This window comes from Rissa tridactyla, chromosome 4 (assembly GCF_028500815.1).
Source record: "Rissa tridactyla isolate bRisTri1 chromosome 4, bRisTri1.patW.cur.20221130, whole genome shotgun sequence".
In the NCBI taxonomy this organism is placed as follows: Eukaryota; Metazoa; Chordata; class Aves; order Charadriiformes; family Laridae; genus Rissa; species Rissa tridactyla.
Window position 1 is genome coordinate 44,514,445 of NC_071469.1, and position 18,609 is coordinate 44,533,053.

Below are 18,609 nucleotides of genomic sequence, written 5' to 3' on the forward strand. Positions count from 1 at the left end.
GTAGTAAGTGACAAGATGGTATTGATGTGCAAATGAAAGCATTTATTCACTAGGGCACTTGCAGGCTTTGAAACTGGAAATGTTCTGGTACTAAAACATCACTACAAATAGAACTGTGAGCATAGTCAATTCCTTGGTTTGTTGGCAATTTTAAAAATTGGGAAAAAAAACAAACCAACTTTGATGTGGGCACAAAATGAGAATTTTTACCGAATCAATATATTTTAAAATAAGTTAAATGAAACAACTTCTTTAAAGAAAACTGGGGGGTTTTTTCAGGCATTTGGTTCATTCTTTCAGAATAAAACAAAGGAAACAGATTCAGACAAATAGTGGAAATGTTTTGTTTAAAGGGTCAGAATGCTGTGATTTGAACTAGCAAGTCCAAATTTTCCTTCCATATGAACTTTTTATCCAATTTACAAATATTCATCCATTGATTCTGTTAAATTTTGTTTAACAGGTGGTGAAGACAGAAGCCCTAAGTGACTTAAATCAAAAGACAAATAAGCTACCATTCAGTCGAACCTGGGCAACATCTGAAGCTGTATTCCCTGGAACCTCCAGTACAGATGTTCATTTTCTTCCAGAGAACATCTGGAAGACCCAAGATGAAATAGATTCACTTTATGAAAATCTACAGAGCATGGCTGAGGTATAGTAACCCCTCCAACACTTTGCAGTTCACAAAAATAGTGAAGTCCAAAGCAATGCATAGTGAGGTTAAGTGCTATGCCGACCTCTGCTTTTCAGTTTAATAATGTGCCTCAATCCTGTCCTGTGGGACTTCAAGGCATTGAAGTTTTGTATCAAAACGCTTTTTTTGTTGGCAAACTTCCCATTTACCTTCTAGACTTTTTACTTTATGAAGAGTGGATTCTTTTGTGTAATATTTTTTTTTCCCCTAATGTTTGCTTGCTGCAGCTCCTAAATCTTTGGGCTGTTTTACTTGATACCGGAAAAAATAAACAACTGTAATCTGCATTCTCCATTTATCACTTTTCACTCCCACCTGGCACAGTCCTGCCCCAAACACCAACAAAAACATGCTGTATTGGACTTTTACATATTCTTGAGATTAGTGAGGTAAATATTCAGGCAGCAGGAGCAAACAGCACAGTGGCCTTGCTGCCTGTCAGAGGCTTAGCACTGTCCAACTGCTTCTCTTAACGCTTTTAAACCACTGTTGCTCTGGGAAAGGAGTATTGTGATCTTAAGGTAACGTGTTCTGTTCTCTTTCAGCTCTGTCTGGCAAAACTACTAAGCTACCACCTGTGTATTGTAGTTAAATCCAAGGATCTTTTCTTTCCTTCAAATGGCAATGAGTTATTACAGCAATACTTAAATCTTCATCTGTTTTACAGGACAGAAAAAAGGCTTTGGAGGAGATGATTGGATATTACCGCTTCTGTAGCTCTTGCGAAGAATTTCAGTCATGGATGAAAGATAAAGAGAACATTTTCCGGACTCTTCAGCCTCAAGCAGACAACGTGGAGGTCATGCAGCAGAAATATCAGGTACCCCTTTTCTCTGCTCACAGATGACACCTTTTAAATGAAATTGACCTTGGGAGTACAGGTAAAGTTGAGAAATGAAGTTTTGAGAGTCTTTTCATTTATTTCATCTTACGGAGTCATGCATAGATCAGGTATTTCTTTCGTATAAACTATGCCAAGCTCATTGAAGCTGATTTAACTATGTCCCTTTAACTTCTCCTCTGGATGTGGCATCCTGTACAAGTATTATGGTACAAAAGGACTCTTTTTGTGGTTTATCTTATGTCACTTGAAGAAAAATGCCAGATGATGAAAAAATCCTGCAGCACGCTTGCATCCCAGTGGAGTGGGACATATGTACATAGGTGTAGGGTGCACACCAGGGGGTTCAGGAGGGCTACAGGGGATCTCCATGCACAGGTGGGTATGGTGGCAGCAGACAGGTAAATGGAAAAGCCACTTGTGAAAGTGGGAGATGAGTGGATATAACAGATTATTGAGAATTATGTCCATACAAATAAAAAAAAAACCTCAAATTCTGCATTCTTGTATATTTTCTATTTTAGAACTTTTTAATGGAACTGGCTGCAGGCAAAGGCCAGCTGGGAGATATTGAAAACTTAGCTGTTAAATATGGAAAGATCAGTCCCAGCAAATATTCTGAGATCCAGATTTGGCTGGAAGAGATCAACAGCAGGTAAAGGAGCTACTGGTAAAGCAGAGGATTTTCTCATGGGGGCAACTGACGTTTCACAGCTGATCTAGACTACACTGAGAGAACACCCGTCTGATAGATTTTTAGCTCCCAGCATTGGCCTGAGGGGAGGTTTTTGCATGTGGCTGAGGTTTGCTGTATTCAGGTGCGGCTGTGGCCACCAGAGAAGGAGCAGGGCAAAGGGGCAGGGGCTGCTCCCCAGGGCCTGGGCTGGACCTGGGGGCCGGGGCCTGTCAGCCGGGGCCTGTCCCACGGCCCCAGCCAGGGAGCGGGGCAGGCAAGGGGGCAGGCAGCCAGTCTGTGGTGAGGGGGCAGGGCTGTGGCCTGGCCGGGAAGCCCACTTTTGGTGTGAGGGCTGGGCCTGGGCCAGACTATCAGGGCGCAGGGAGGGCTGGCTGCTGCCTTTGGGATGGGGGGCCGGCGTGGGCCAAGGGGCCGCAGTCCCACAGGGAGGTGAGCAGGGCAGGCCTGCCGTGGTAGCCAGGGCCAGAGCTGAGTCCCAATCCAGCTGTCTGGCAGCTTGTCCCCACTGTCACCAGTGGGAAGGGGGCAGCCCTCAGCCACACTGGCTTTAGGCTGGCCCTGAGCCTGGTGTCATGCCTCTGGGACTGGGGCGTGCTTCTGAGCCCCTGACACTGAGATACTAAGCTGCGGCAATCCATGTGTGTTTGTGTTAAAGCACAATGTGAATCCACCCACAGGTGACAGCGATGGATTCAGAGCGGTTCTGTCTCTACTGTACTGCAGCAAATGATTTGTTTACTTAAACATCAGGGTGAGGGTGCCCTTCAAAAATATTGAAAGGAACATCAAACCCTGTTTGACTTCACCAAGTGTGTTTAGTACCTGTTATGTACGTACTCCTGGCACCATGCCACCCAGCTGGAACTGAGAAGCACAGCCGGGTCCTGATTTTGACCACCATTGTTTATTGGCATTGTGTCCAGTATGTTCTAGTCACCTGAGCAGGTCCCTTTGCTTGAGATGGCATTGAGATGAACTTTGAGGTTGTGGGGGAGTGCTAGAGTTCACCACCCCTCCAGACCACTTAAGTCCTGATGAAATCGTTATACAAGACTTCTTCTGAATAGAAAAAAGGATACATCCCATTTATAACGAAGGCTATAAATTGAATCTACTCTCTAGGTGAAGGCAAGTTTTGGGGTAGTGGCTGAAGCTAGATGCAAGTAATTGTATTGCCTCTCTCCAAGGTGGGAACGCATGGAAGCGCTGAAGGAGGAAAAGGGCTCTGAGCTGATTGGAGTGGCTGATGTGAAGACGTTTCTTCAGGACTGTCAGAGCATAGGAGTACTACTGCAAGACAAGATGGTCCAACTCAGTGATCTGGAACCAGGGAACTCACCTGCTGGGCTGGAGTCAGAGAAGCGCAAACTGTCTACAGTTGAGAGAGAGATCCTGGTGATAGAGAGGAAAATTGAATACTTGAGGAGCGTTGCAAAATCGTAAGGAATCTGCTCTTTGTTTCCATATTCTTTGCTAATTCTCTAAGATCGTGTTGTAAACTATGGGTATAAAGAGAATGAGTAGCTTGTGAAGTTTCTCGTGAAGTTTCTCTTTCTATCAACCTGAAGAACTGACTTACCTGCTGGATTGACATCATCTCTCTTGAGTATGGCTGGGTGATTACCAGAATTTGCTGTTGTAGGAGGATAAATATCACAGGATTGTTTGTGTCTCTAACAAATTATCTCTACTAGTGGAAGTTACTTCCACATTTTGAACTAGGTATCATTTAGGTCCTAAAAGAGGGTAATTGGGTGAAGCAAGGATGAAGGAAGAAAGATAGCAGAGAATTGTGCACAGGAGTTTGAATTTTAAATATGAATTTAAGGTTTTTTACCTTTAAGTTTTCTGTACATTTGTAATGGGAATGAATCACTGAACCACAACAGTGTTACCAGAGTCTTTCACAGGGATGCACTTTCTGCAATACACTGTATTCACAACAATATTTCTTGCTAGTGTGGAGCATTTGTTGCATTAGCTGACTTTCTTTTTAATGGAAGTGTAAATATCCAGATACATTTCTTTTAAAGAGTAATGGTTCAAGCTCTAAATGCTTGAAGTGTGCATCCAGTTGAATGTGTTTTATTTCCTCTTGCAGGATTAAGGACACCAACCCTGCAGAGAGCAGGGCCATCACCGAGCAGGTGGAGAACATGGAGAGGCTTCTGGCAAAGCTCAAGCTGGAGACCCAAAAGAAGCGGGACATTCTGCGGCGGGCCCAAAATCAACAGTTCTTCCTGCAAGACAGCCGCAGGCTCCTGTTATGGGCAGAAGGCATTCGGGAGAAACTGAGCAGTGAAGAAATGGGTGTAGATGTGGCTTCTGCAGAGCAATTGCTGAAGGAACACCAGGATCTGCTGAAAGAAATTAGGTCTCAGAAAGAAAGGTAGAGAGATTCTATCAGGGTGGGCAGAGTGGGGTCATATGACAACAGTACTGTGAAGACAAAACATGTCTATTGTGTACATATAAATTGTGTATAAAAGTGATGCCGAGAGTTTATTCAAATACTCTTGAAACGTAGTGTCAAAAGGAGACTGCAGAACGCAAAATCCAGTTAGTTTTTGCATAGTTCTCCTGATGGCTGATGAAGGACCTGTGTGTTTGGAGTAGTATTCCTCAAGCTCTCCTGACACTTGGATAGTGCCGTGCCATCTGCATTTGAATTCTTCTCCCAGTCCTTCCCTTCTGAGGCCTTATGCTTCCAGTTGCCATCATCTTCAGTTCTCCTTCTGCACTATTATGAAGCTACAGACACTGGGTTGTCACTCCTCTCCTTTTTAATGAGAAAGCCTGCTTATATGGGCTTTCAATTGAAATGGGGAAATCTTACTTACTGCCTCCAGCATGTATCCCCGACCAACCAACCAGCTGCACTTTGTAGTGCACAACCATGGCTAGCAGGAAGAGTGAAAGGGGGGGAGGGGAAGCTTAATGTCTAGGCACTGCCAAAATAGCCAAGAGCTGTGATGAAAGAGAATTCATATTCCCTCATGCAGTGAGGTCTCACCTTTCTTTTTGACTCTGGGAAGATTTGTGCAGCTGGAAGAGCTAGGGCGCAAAGTAATCCACGAACAACCCAGTAATGACAGGACCGTAGATGTCCACCAGTCCTTGGAGAGACTTGCTGAGGAGAACAAAGAGCTGGAGAAAATGTGGGAACAGCGATGGAAAAAGCTGCGGGATGGCCTGGAACTGCAGAAGTTCAATAGGGAGGGAGACCGTATCAATGCAGCCCTCTCTGGCCATGAGGCCTTTCTCCGGGGAAATGACCTTGGGGTACGTACAGCAGCTGATTTTGTTTTCTCCCACTTTGTCTCCCCATCCAGGGAGTGGCAAAATTTTTTTTAATTAAATCAGTTTCCTTATTCTTATGGTCATGGCATTTTAATACTTGGAAACTAGACTTTCAGGTTCTTATTAATGTTCTTATGTTCTTACTCATCTTAATGAAAACGAAGCTCATTATCTCTCAGAAAAAAATTTGAAAACCAGCTAGAGTTGTGATTTGTTGCTGTGTTTGTACATGTCTGATGGCTTATATATAATTGACTCATCAGTTTGATGGCTAACCATTAAGACAAAAAAGATTTCTGCTTGAACACAATTAATAGGTTTTTTGGTGAAGTAAAAACCCAACTTTAAAAAAATAAAGCTTTTTGTTTTCATTGAGTATTGACCATTAAATAAAATGAAGGGAAAAAACAAATGCAGACAGTATTCACAAGATCAGGGAAGGAGGAAGTTGTGGTATCTCACCATCTTTTCTGTTTTCAGCTGAAACTGATACTTCAATACTTTTGCGTCAACTAAGTGGAACAAATTTTTACTTAGTTATGGCCTTTCGTCTTGCATATACCTAGATGTGCCAGAGTGCTGGCATGAACTCTTTTAAGATTTTCTTAAAAGGTGAAAATGGAACCATAGTGGAAACACTGAACACAAGAACCAGATATGATACAAACCTAAACACCTGCAGCTTGTTTATAGCCCTGGACGTCCTTAGGCATATGTAAAATGTACACTATATCTCCTGCTTGACAGAGAAAGGGGGAAAATAAGGTCCAACTTTTTTTTTTCATTGCTACAGAAACAACGTATGACCAAGAAAAAGCTTGATTGAATTTTCTTTCTTAAATACAGGACCACGTAGATGCTGTTCGAAGCCTGCTGAAGCAACATCAGCAATTTGAACAAGTGCTGATGGTGCTGAAGAGACGAGTTGAAGCACTTAATGAAAATGGGGTGAACCTAATAGAGAATAGACACTTTGCATCTCATGTGTGAGTCCAAACTCCTTCCTTTTTTATTTAGCTTTGATAAATGGTCCAGTGTGATTAGGGTGAGGTTAAAAACTTTCTTTGAGCCAGTATTTAGTTGACTTCCAAGCTGTGATCTGCTGGATAGGGAGGGAGAGGGAGGGTGAAGGGATTTTTTCAAAAAAATATGAACTTCCTGTGCTCTCAGGACAAATAAGTGAAATGCTTTAGCTTAAAAGTGGCATTTGACAGAATGCTAGAATAATTCCCCTTATACCATAAATTACATATAGTGTTAAAAATTCTTTAATGTAAACTCATTAAATGCCTACATAAAACAAATTTTCTTTCATTTACTGGTATCATAAATTTGAATTAATATTTGCTGTTTAAAGTTAGAGAAGATGTCACAAGGAAGTAACTCATCAGGAGCAACTCCTTCATGTTTTTGTTGAAGCTGGACTATCATCTGTAGTTCCTTTACTGTGCTAGAGCCACTGAGATCTAGTAAGGGGACCTCCGTACAAACAAGAATTAGAAATATAGGGTCAGAATAGACCTCGTGGGTCAAAAAGACCATGTTCTTATGATCACAAGTGATAATGTCTTGAAAATTCCCTTCACAAATTTATAAATCTGTTCTTAAAATCTGATTTCTTGCCAGCACTACTACCATTAGAAGGCCATTCCAGAGCCTCAATGCACTTGGATCACCAAGAAAAATATCAGTTGAAGTGGAATATTTGGGGAAGAGAAAGGTCTGGGTGTTGTAGCTAAACATAGCTGACTGCAATTTGGTAATGTAACACAGCCATACAAAAGGAAAGTCCAGAGCAGCTAGCAAGCAATAGCTGCTTTCCAGATGAATCCAGCATGGGCATGGGACAGGGACGTATATCCCTTCATCCTGTTAACAGAGGTGTTGAACTAGATTCCATTTATATCACAGTCATGACTACAGTACAACCAAGGGGAACCAATATGACTAGTACTGCATTGGACTTCCTGTTTTTTTTGGTAGTATTGAAGAGAGAATGGTCACTCTCCGGCGAAGGTGGGAGCAGCTGGTACAAAGCAATTCTGAGAGAAGACAGAGGTTGTTGGATTCCCTACAGCTGCAGGTAAAAGGACTGATACTGCAGATCTGGTCAAGCATGTGTGAAGTAATTTTATCATTTGCCTTAATATGGGACAAATGTCAAACTGCTGAGCATTCGTACTGCAGCTCACTTTCTGTTTGCCTATGAGACAGAGAATTTCACTTTCCAGGGAGTGGGTGGAGCACTGTTGATAAATCTCACCAAGCCATAACCACAGCAAAATACCAAAAAAAAAAAAGGAGATATTGAATGAAAAAATATAAACAGAATATTTTGTCTATTGGACAATTTTATTCTGCTCATTTCTTATTACTGTTATGAACCTTAATAGTTTGTCACAGTTACTTACAGTAACCGTACTTTTGGCACCTAATTTAGCTTCCAGTGCTGAGATGCAAAGTTATACTGGAGGACACAGGCTGCCCAGAGAGGTGGTGGAGTCTCTGTCTCTGGAGACATTCAAAACCCGCCTGGGCGCATTCCTGTGCAACCTGCTCTAGGTGAACCTGCTTTGGCAAGGGGGTTGGACTAGATGATCTCCAGAGGTCCCTTCCAGCCCTACCATTCTGTGTTTCTCTGATTCTGTGATTCTGTGTGACCGTACCACTTATGGTTAAAATAGTGTATCGAAAATGCAAACCTTCACTGACAATTAAAGGCAACAGATTAGTAAATGTGGTAAAAAAGGGACTGAAATATTACTCTGAGGGCTTAAAAACTCATCAATGGTTCAAGATCATACCTCTTCAATTACGAGTGTTGACTATGTAGAATAATTTTTATATAAAAATATATCACATTTCCTAACTGTTAGGAAAAAAAAATCAGGACTTGATCCTAACAGCAAGGATGCGCTGCAAACCCACACAGAAACTGGTGTCAAATCAATTTAATCCTGTTTGTTTCTGTAAGGAGTTTAATCGTGATGCTGCTGAGCTTTTGATATGGATGGAAGAGAAGTACAAGATTGCATCGGATGAATCCTATCGTGATCCAACAAATGTTCTACGCAAACTGAAGTGGCATGAGGCTGCTGAGAAGGAAATGATGGCTAATGAGGAGCACTTTGCAACACTGATAAAGGTGAAGGCAGCTTTAGAGCTAAGTCTTCCATCTTGTCCCAGACTTCACAGATGCTGATCTGCTCAAAAAAATGATGTGCTATGTTTCTCCAGAAAGGAAATCAACTGATTCAAGACAACCATTATGCTGCAGTTTCTATCCAGGAGAAGATGTCAGAACTTCAAAAGAAGTGGAAGGAATTGTATGGCAAGATGATAGAGAGAGGTGACAAGCTGAGACAAGCTGGGCAGCAAGAACAGCTCATGGAACTGCTCCAGGTCAGGGAGTGGTGGGGAACAGAGGGGAGGAATTGCCTAGGAGCCTGGTTCCTCTGTCATGTGGTTCTCACAAAAAAGAACAGGATACCATCCAGATGAAAGTGTATTTTAAGGTGTCCATTTTGCCTACAGTCTCAGGAGAAACTGTATATAACACTGACCAAGCTCACTCCAAAGCTACGAGCAGGGTAACGGTGCGAGCACAGCACCAAGGTACAAAGCTGTTGAACTTGGGCTCAGCACTCCATCTGTGCAGCGATCCTGTACTGGGAAAACAGTCAAAACCCTCTGCAAGGATCCATGCTGTGCAAACATAACTGCTTGCTTGGAGTCAGTTTGGGGGTTAGAGAGATTGCACAATATTAAGTACATTGGCATCCAGGCAAATTGTATAAGAGGAACAATGTGCTGTGAAGCTCTTTTGATACCAGTATGTCAATGAACTACTGTTGTGTTGTAGCTACAACCTGAAGCCTTTGAAGATGGATGGTTTTGTATTATGTCACTGAAGATAGTTCAAAGAGACTGTTTTTAATTATGTGCTTTAGTGTCTCAGAGAGAAGAGTGCTCCAAAATAGTATGCAAAGTAAAATATTACCAGGAGATGCCTCTTAGAGACACCTGGCCATCATGTTACCAAGAAAGGATTTATGGTTTAAAAATTGTGTCCCGAAAGCTGTCATGGGAGGTCTGAGTGAAAGAAAATGATGTTGAAAGGTCAGTACAAGTGTGCCGTAATCTTTTCCTGGCAGGATGCCAAAAAGAAGATAGAGAAAATTGAGAAAGTTCTTCAGGAATCTGAGACAGGCCATGATTTGCGCTCCAGCCGTGATCTACTCAAGCAGCACAGACAGCTGGAAAATGAGACACGTGAGCTGGCAGAGAAAATGAACTCTATTGTATCTCATGCAAGGAAAATGGCCACCAATCACTTTGACTCCCAGAGGATTCTAGATGAAACACAGAAATATCTGAAAAGGTGAGGTGTCACTCTCTTTTTGTCTCCACCCCTTGTGACAAATAACATTTTTTGTTCTACCTTCTAGAAAATGCCTTTCAGATGGTTAGATTTAACCCATATTCAGGAATGATTTCTCCTCCCAGTTGTACCACAACTGTGCTTTGATCTGCACCTACTCAGATGCCTGTTGACCCACCTCAGCCTTTATTACTGGACCTTGCTTACTGCCTGCTGCGCTCCTCCTCTAGTCCTTTGCTTACCCATAGGTAATCCACTGCTTTCTAAGAGGTGCAGGGATCCACCATTCAATAGTGACTAGTTCCTTAAAACGTCACAGGAGAAGCCTAGGACTTCAAAAGTGTAAATCACTGTTCCTCTGCTTACATTTAGTGTTATTGTATATGTCTACTTGCCCAAAGTAGCCTTCTGGAGAAGGGATTCTTGTATGTGCGGCCAGCAGTAACCATTGAAATTTAATTGCAAAGAAGCGTCCAGTGTTTTCTAATCTTCACAGTGGTATCATAGCCTAATTCCCTTGGAAGAATCAGGATAAAGCTTTGTTTTAACATATATTTAATGGATGACCCCTAGGTTTGAGTCTTTGCAAGCACCTCTTGATGAGAGGCGTAAGTTGCTGGAAGCTGCAGTGGATCTCTATGAGTTCTACCATTATCATGACATGGAACTGAACTGGATTAATGAGCGATTGCCTATTGCCCATTCTACCAACTGTGGGAAGTCCTTGGATGTGGCTCAAAGCCTGTTGCAAAAACACAAGGTAACTCGTTTAATCAAGCATATTATAGCATGTTGGCACATTGCATTTCACCTCAGCCTGCAAACCAGTGCCTGCGCTGTTCTCCTTTACCTTCAGGAAGGCCATTGCAAGCAAAATGTGTTGCCCCCCTTTCAATTAGTACATTCACTGTTTCCAGCACTAGCCAAGCTAAAATGGTTCCAGTGAGTTGAGAGAAGTCAGCAATGTGGTGATGATTTTCGGAGGAAACATGAAAAGTCCTGTTCGAAGTATTATTATTATGAGAAATTTTATATTTCTTCCCATTAAAAGTGAATAGAAAGCTAGCGTACCTCACACTAAATAGGAAAAACAAGTCTTTTGCTTTTTGGGTTGATCTGGGTTGAATGTTTTGACTGTTTTATGCTCATCCTATTTTAGTTCTGTGCTTGCTGCTTCGTTATACATGCAGTGTTGAGGTATGTGCATGCTAGATTCTCTAAGAGACCACTAAACAGCCATTTAATGTTTATTTTAGTTGTGTACTTCTTGTAAAATGGTTTGAACAAGCCACAGTCAATATATTTATAAAGACGAGTTAACTCTGATTTCTGGAGAGTTCGATTCTTTGTAGCAGTTCCTCAACAGCCCGAGGGGCACCTCAGAGCTGCCCTGCACCACAGGCAACACTGATTTTGCAGCATCTGGATTGCAAATTCCATGAGAAAGTTTGTAAGACCAGTGAGGAGGCTTTATGGAGCAGGACTCTTAATAATTTTCATGGTACTGTTGACAATGTCTCTCTTCCCATCATCCTCTAGGCCACTCATCTGGGATGTTTTATTTTTCCATCAGCAGCTTAACACTCTTTTCTGAATCCCCCACCTTTCTGTCTCATCCCTTGTTCTGCTCCATCTCTGGGCAGAGACCCTGAGATGCTCCCCTGGCTGCTGGGCAGGGGAAGGGGCAGGTATATGGTAAGGGGAAGGGGTAGAACCATGCCAGAGCACTAAGCTGAGGACTTCGGTGAGTAATGCTGAGTGTGTAGGGAAGTTAAGGGATGTCTGATGCCTCCTTACGGACTCCTATCTCCTCCCTTAATGGCAGCACCAAGAGCAGAGCATTGTACAAGCAGGACTAGAACCAGTGGCTGAGGCTGCAACTGTTGTAGAAACAGACAGTCTTTGTGTCCACTGGCTATACTCTGCCCACTGTCACCAGCTGGCAGTTTTGATTAGGACTAGGAGCACATAGACTTTCTTTGTCCTCACATACTCTTCCTTTATTCTTATTTTTTCTTTTATCTCATTATCAGGAACTGCAGGCAGAAGTGAATGCCCACAAACAGCAAGTCCAGCGGGTCCTGGATAAAGGAAAGACAATGGTTGTAGGCCAGCATCCATCAGCTCAGAAAATAAGTGAGAAATGCCAGGAGCTCGTGACTGCTTGGCAGGGCTTGGAGAAGGCCTGTGAGGAAAGGATGAAGCAGCTGCAGCACTCAGTTGGCTTCCAGGAGGTACAAATTACAGCAAAGTCCTTACACAGTAGCTTCTTCAGACAAACAAGAGGACCGAAGTTTTAAAGTGAATAACAAAACAGCTTTGCTGGGACTGATATTCACTTCAGTTGCTTGAGGCCAGACTCATGGGAATGGAGGGCTGGGTTGCATAGCTGAATGCAGCCCCCAGTCCAGAACTGCTGTTCTAGAGTTTTGCCTTGGACTCTGTACCCATTCAGAGCACTAAGATTATGGTTGTGTGTAGAAGACACATTTCTCCTAGTAGTATCTCCTTTCTCAATATCTTTATACAGCCTGAGGCTTTGACTTAAGTAATGCAATGGATCCTGAATTGACCCTTCATACTGGAGACTTATGACAAGGAATTCAGAAAAGACAGGATCTCTCGTGCCATCCAATCTTTGCCTGATCCAGGCAACAATGGTCCAGGCAACAAAATGATACTGAGTAACTGATAACACTCTTTCACTCTGACAGAGTTAGCACTTTCGGCCCTATTATTTTCAACAGGATACTGGCCCATTATGTTAGTCTGTTTAAAAAAAAAAAATAATTGCCTGCAAATATTTATCTTGGTAGTCCACATTTTCTGTCATCAGTCGGTCATGCAGAAGTGCAGTTTTTCAGATAACACATGCAGTTTTGTAGACGTAAACAGCATTTGCACGGGCCGACCTAAAGTATGTTCCCTGGGGAATTTGGTCATGTGGCTCTTATTTACTCCGTCTATACAGCTGTCTATACTATTGGCTTTATGAAGCCTGATTTTTATAGGTGACTTGACCTTCTCAGGAAGGTGAAGGGAAAATATCACACTGATATTATACAGTTAGCCCCTGTAAAGGGGTAAAGGTAAAGGAAAAGTCAAGTAAGGATAGTGATGTGAAGAAAGAGAAGTGAGACAACTTGAAACTTACTGCTTTGATGCCTGGAGAAGACCTTAGTTATCCTGCACTGAAGTCTTCCATCTGTGGCCTCCTTCACTTTTATATGACTTGGCAGAACAACAGTGTGGAATAGTAGTTCTTGGGATTAAATATTCTTTATTTGTTATTTAATAAAACATCACAGTAAATCTTACAGTGCATTTAGAATTTATTAGGTCAAATAAATGACATGAGTATTTTGAAAGTTGAGGTAGAAACTAATTTGCTTTCTCTTTAACTGATAGTTTTTAATGAATACTTCAGACCTGGAGGCTTGGATAGCAGAAAAACATCCACTTGTGACAAGCAAGGACTATGGTAAGGATGAAGATGGAACACTGAAACTCCTCAAGAAACATAAGGTATTTCTCTGCTTCAATTCTGTATGCTGGCCTGATCTTCTGGTCTGTCTGTGGCTGTAAAATTTTCTGTCTCATTGGTACTTAAGTATCCATCCATCTACAAGATATTTCACATTGATGTGTGTCTATGTGTGAATGGACTGATAGAAGAGTTCAATGCAGCTTACTAATATGGTTGGAAAAAATGTAATTTGGGGAAAAAGGAGAATGGTGAATATTCTCATCTTATTTTTCTGAGGCCTAAACTGACTGAGATCTGCTTTTCAGCCTCAACAGGTGCATGCAGAAGCCTTATTTATTTTTTTTCCCTAGAATCTAAAATCAAAGATAGAGATAGTGTATTATTCCAGGAATACTTTTATCTGCCTAATAGTGCATTAGGAATTTCTCATTGTCTTTATTCACCTAATTTGTTTGAATTTGTGTACACTTTTTTTCAAGAAAAAGTTGCTACAAAATGATCTAAAATTGATCAAGTCCTGGAAACATCACATGCTTCCAGAAAGTTTTTCTCCTGTTTTAATATCTCAATGCCTACATCACAGGCTGGTACAAAAGTTCAAACAGTGTGTATGTTGGAAAACTGGCTCTCAATCAACTCTTTTCTCTGCCAGGCACTGGAGCATGAGATTGCCATTTACCAAAATTTGATGAAAGAACTGAGTGAAAGTGCCCAAACTCTTCCTCTTCTGGGCTCCATCCAGTATGTTGAGGTTGATGCACCAAAGGAACAAGTTTGTTCAAGACTCCAGGAGTTGCAGGAACTAGCAGCAGCAAGGTATAAACTAGAACTGCCCCTTGGATCCTAGGTTTGATTCAAAGCCCAGTGAAGTCAATAAAGGTTATTTCCAGTTACCTCACTGTAATTTAGATCATATCCATTATCTCCCCTTTTTTCAGTTGTATTTAGGAAATCGCTTGTTTCTGTATTAGAATTCTGTGCACCTATGAGCTTTTCATTATTGCTAAGCGAGAACTCTACATTTTATTCAGGGAGTTTTGCTACGTATTAGGGATTTGAAGCCCCCAGCTTTCCTCTTTACCCTTCATCGTCCTCCTGTAAAGTGACTGGAGATGCCAGATTCTGACTTGCCTTTGTGGTATTTGGAGTCTACTATCAAAAGGAAAAAAATGTTTTTAAAAGAATTCCTTAATGTTGCTTGAAAATTACTTAATTCATTACATAGCAGAAGGCAGATAATTACAGTTACACTTATCTTTATGCCCAGTGTTGTGCTAGTATAGGAAGGGGTTTATTGTTAAATAAGTCATTTATTTTTCATTTCATTTCCTTTCTGTTATTGTTACAGTAAGATGTTTACAACAGGACCATTTACTTGTATACAGGGTTTTTAAACACTTCTGGTTTGTTGTCAGGAAGGAACAAATGTCTGAACAGTTTAGGTTTTTCCCCCACAAAAATTTCACTCAGAAAAGGAATGGGGCTCGGCAAATAGAGTAACAAATCAATGAATCTGAATACTAGAATAATTAAGCCTAGAGGAAATGCTGATATTTTATCTTTTGTTTTTATTCTTGTTTACAATTATAAAAGTAAAAGCATCAATAGAAAATCCTATGAATGAAAAGTTCAGAAAAATGAATACTCAATCTAGAAATATCAAAGTGCTTGTGTGTGTTGAACCCAGAAATGTTTTGTGTTCATTCATGCTTGATGTTAACCTGGGTCTCATGGTGCCTCATTGGTGCTCTGGTTTGTACCTCTGGTCTGCATTTCCCTTGGCAGGCTGGACTCTCTCAGCAGGCTACATCTCTTGTGGTGACCATTTGTGATTCAAAAAGCGAAGCCAGGTTCATCTTTCCTGGAATATTTGCACAATGGCCAGGCACTGTTAGAAGCTGGAAAATTGGTATTTTCTTTACTGTGGAAGGCCTGTAACATGTCAGGCTATATTGTAAGATACTCTAGATGATCAGAAATATGCGTCAGGTTGGAGCAATTTTGCTGAACAGGCAATATGAACAGAATTGCATAAAATGGCTTTCATAGCACTTGCCTTCCTGGGGCACCATCCTCAGAAAGATTTCTTTCTCATTTCCATAAGTACCACAGTTATTTTTAGAAAGACAGATCAGGACAGATCTGGAAAAAAAACAAGGGTATTCTCATGGGAAGGTAAAAAACCAACCAACCAACCAACCAACCAACCAACCCACCCTCGCCCCCCCCAAAAAAACCACCAAAAAACAAAACCCCCAAAAACAAAACAAACAAACATTTTGTGGATAAATAGGAAGAAAATTACTGATTGCCCTCCTCTTGTGTTTCTTTGGTCTAATTGTATTGTCTTGTCTCTTTCCCCTTCCAGAGGGAAGAAGCTGGATGAGACTCTTGTCTTGCATGAGTTTATACGAGAATATGAAGATCTGCAAGACTGGATCACTCATCAGAAACAAACAGCCAGCTCTGAAGACTATGGAAATGATTATGAACATGTCTTGGTCAGTTTTTTGAGTAACAGATCATAAGTCAACCGAACTGTACGCAGTGAGACCGTAACAGATTCTAAGGTTGTCCTTGAAACCTTGTAAGACAGAGTAAGAAATAAGAATAAATAACTGGGAGACGGGAGGAGAAAGGGTAAAGAGTGGGTGGGAGGATTGATTCGATATGACAGGCAGGCAGCATTGCCTAACACTTACATCCTGTTACTGTGGGGGCTGAGCTGCGTGAAACAACTGCATGCTAAAATGTCTACGCCTTCAGAGAGCAACTCCTTTCTATTTTTAATAATCAGATATTTCAGTGTGTATGCACATCTACAGCTATACCTCTTCACATAGCACAGAAACTAATCTAATGTCAGCCCATTAGAAATCAATAGCCATTCAGAATCCTCATTTTTATAATTTATTTCAAAATATCTTGTGTCCTAAGTCTTAAAATTGGACTGCATTATTCAGTTGTAGTACTGAATACACATTTGCATTCATGAAGTGAAAACATATCACTTAATAATTGAAATCTATTGTGCATTGGATGTTTGTTTCTATACCCAGTAATAGTGTTTCTGCCTCCCATCTGCATCACAAACCTCATGTTTTGCTAATAGTTTGTAGCTCCTCATAGCCTTTGGAGGTAAAATCCAGTCATTCTCTGCAGTTTCTCCATCTCCAAATATGATCAGCTCTCTTTTGGCTGTGCTCTGATAGCTGAGCAGGTATGTTTGGGAAAAGAGGGCACTCAAAATGCCTTTTTTGTTGTTGTTGTTTTTCCTTCAAAAGCAACTTTGTGCCAAATATAACACATTCCGACACCAGTTGGAAGCAACCGGGAAGAGAGTCGTGGCTTGCCAGCAGCTGGCAGACAACTTGCTGAACTGTGGACATTCTGAGTCCCGGGAAATTCGGCAGAAGCAGAAAGAGCTAAGGTAGGAGACTTGTGTTAGCTCTATAATGCTTTGTCCTTTCAGTTCACTCTCAAGGACGAGGAAGTGAGAAGGAATTAGAAAAGGATAAGGCATGTCGTCCCAATTCTCTAATTGCAAAATATGTGGTTTGCTCATTGGAACAGAGCTGCTGCCATGCCTCATTTAAAAATAGACGACTATAATGCAGACATTATCTGCTTGCTGATTTGGCTTCTTGTAAATTGCATCAGAGGTGTTTTACAAGTAAGGGGTGAATGAACTTCCTTTGCCCTTTGAAACAGGATCACCTAACTGAAAGGCTAGAAGTTTAGTTGCTTCTTTGGTGCTTCTGATTTTTGAGTTTGAATCCCATGACTGCCCTGCAGGACAACATTGAGTTAATCGGAGCTTTTTATGTCTGGCATCAGTCCAAAGTGGCCCAAAAGAGAAGCATGAAGGAATAGTAGGGTCTTACTCAGTCCTCCAAGTCCTGCATATAAAACCTGAAAAGCATATTGGAGAGGTGCGCCCTTATATAGGACCATCTCTTTAAGTGCCTGGAGCAGACAGGAGAGCATGGACGGAGTAGAGTGAAGGACATGCTGCCCTTCAGAGAATCACTCAGGTAGAATTTAATGTCAGGAATGAAAAATAAAGTAAGAGGAGGTCTTGTTTTCAGTCTTTCTTCAGACTGTTAATCTCCTTTACTCCTAGTTTGAATGTTTTACATGTTTCTTTTCCTCGTCCTCCCTTTTAGGAACTCCTGGGAGGAGCTGTTGGAAATTGCCAGATTACGAGGTGAGCGTCTGAGAGATGCTGAGACGATTCACAAGTGTTACCAAGATTTGACAGATGCTCTGGCCCATATTGAGGTAAAAAATAATGGGAAAGTCTCATATAATGAGAATTTCATTTCAACTTAATTTGTGGATGATTCTCAGCATGCTTACTGCTGACTTCTAAAAAAAACTCGCTAAGAAACCTATGTGATTACTCATGGTGTTAAAAAAAAGAAATCCTGGGTAATCCTTAGACGTCTGACCGGTCAGCTTATGAGAACCATTGGTGAGACCAAGTGCAGCTAGAGTTGCTGATCTGTGAGATAAGCTGAGAAGACCAGGGCTTGAACTAAGTTGTCTCACAGTGCAATGCATATAGTAATATTGTTTGTAGTCATCAGGCCTGACTAAGAAACTGTTTACTGCCTCATTTTGGTTCTTCTTTGTACACTATTGTAGCTTTATGTGCTGAAGAAAGACCTATCTTGTGAAAAAGGCATTTGTCTGGATTACAGTGACCATTAGCCTGGAAATTGTCAGGCAATTGTGTGACCTGATGCAAAAAACTGAGCCAAAAAACTTTTCCTTTCATTTCAGTGCCCACTACTGGCAATAATTTCAAACAGTCCCAGTGTGAAAACTGCAGGGAGAAGTCCCAATGAAAATCTTCAGGCTGCTGTTCTATCTGAGCATCCTGAAGAATTTCACGGTGAAATCACATCCTTGCTGTAATGAGAGGTGTGGTTTCCATAATACAAATGCGTACAGGAGGAGGCAATCCAACAGAGCTTGCACTGTTTGCAAGGCAACAGGGCTTTGTTAGGTTACATGCAGTAGATTTTCTACTTGCTTGTGCTGGCAGAGGCTGCCTTATTCAACTATTCTGTTATTCCTGTTTTCTTTCCCTGTCATGAATGGAAAATCAAATATCATAATATTTCACTGTATACCAGCTGGGGTTTTCAGAACCTGGTGCATATTTAACTTCAGTGATGAAGTAGCTAATTCTGTGGCAGCG

General features: G+C 41.4%; 1 protein-coding gene across 2 annotated transcripts in view; it reads left to right on the plus strand.

Annotated features, from left to right (window-relative positions):
- The window catches only part of SPTBN5 (spectrin beta, non-erythrocytic 5), a 98,651-nt gene that overhangs the window by 16,582 nt on the left and 63,460 nt on the right, over positions 1–18,609 (plus strand). For both annotated transcript variants that reach the window (XM_054197910.1, XM_054197911.1), the window contains 18 exons: positions 464–655; positions 1,365–1,517; positions 2,063–2,193; positions 3,423–3,674; positions 4,337–4,624; positions 5,271–5,517; positions 6,382–6,521; positions 7,519–7,618; positions 8,510–8,680; positions 8,773–8,937; positions 9,690–9,916; positions 10,490–10,676; positions 11,950–12,150; positions 13,325–13,441; positions 14,056–14,219; positions 15,772–15,904; positions 16,688–16,833; positions 17,570–17,684. In XM_054197910.1, coding sequence (XP_054053885.1) covers positions 464–655; positions 1,365–1,517; positions 2,063–2,193; positions 3,423–3,674; positions 4,337–4,624; positions 5,271–5,517; positions 6,382–6,521; positions 7,519–7,618; positions 8,510–8,680; positions 8,773–8,937; positions 9,690–9,916; positions 10,490–10,676; positions 11,950–12,150; positions 13,325–13,441; positions 14,056–14,219; positions 15,772–15,904; positions 16,688–16,833; positions 17,570–17,684 — 3,129 coding nt within the window. The remainder of the gene's footprint in view (positions 1–463; positions 656–1,364; positions 1,518–2,062; positions 2,194–3,422; positions 3,675–4,336; positions 4,625–5,270; positions 5,518–6,381; positions 6,522–7,518; positions 7,619–8,509; positions 8,681–8,772; positions 8,938–9,689; positions 9,917–10,489; positions 10,677–11,949; positions 12,151–13,324; positions 13,442–14,055; positions 14,220–15,771; positions 15,905–16,687; positions 16,834–17,569; positions 17,685–18,609) is intronic.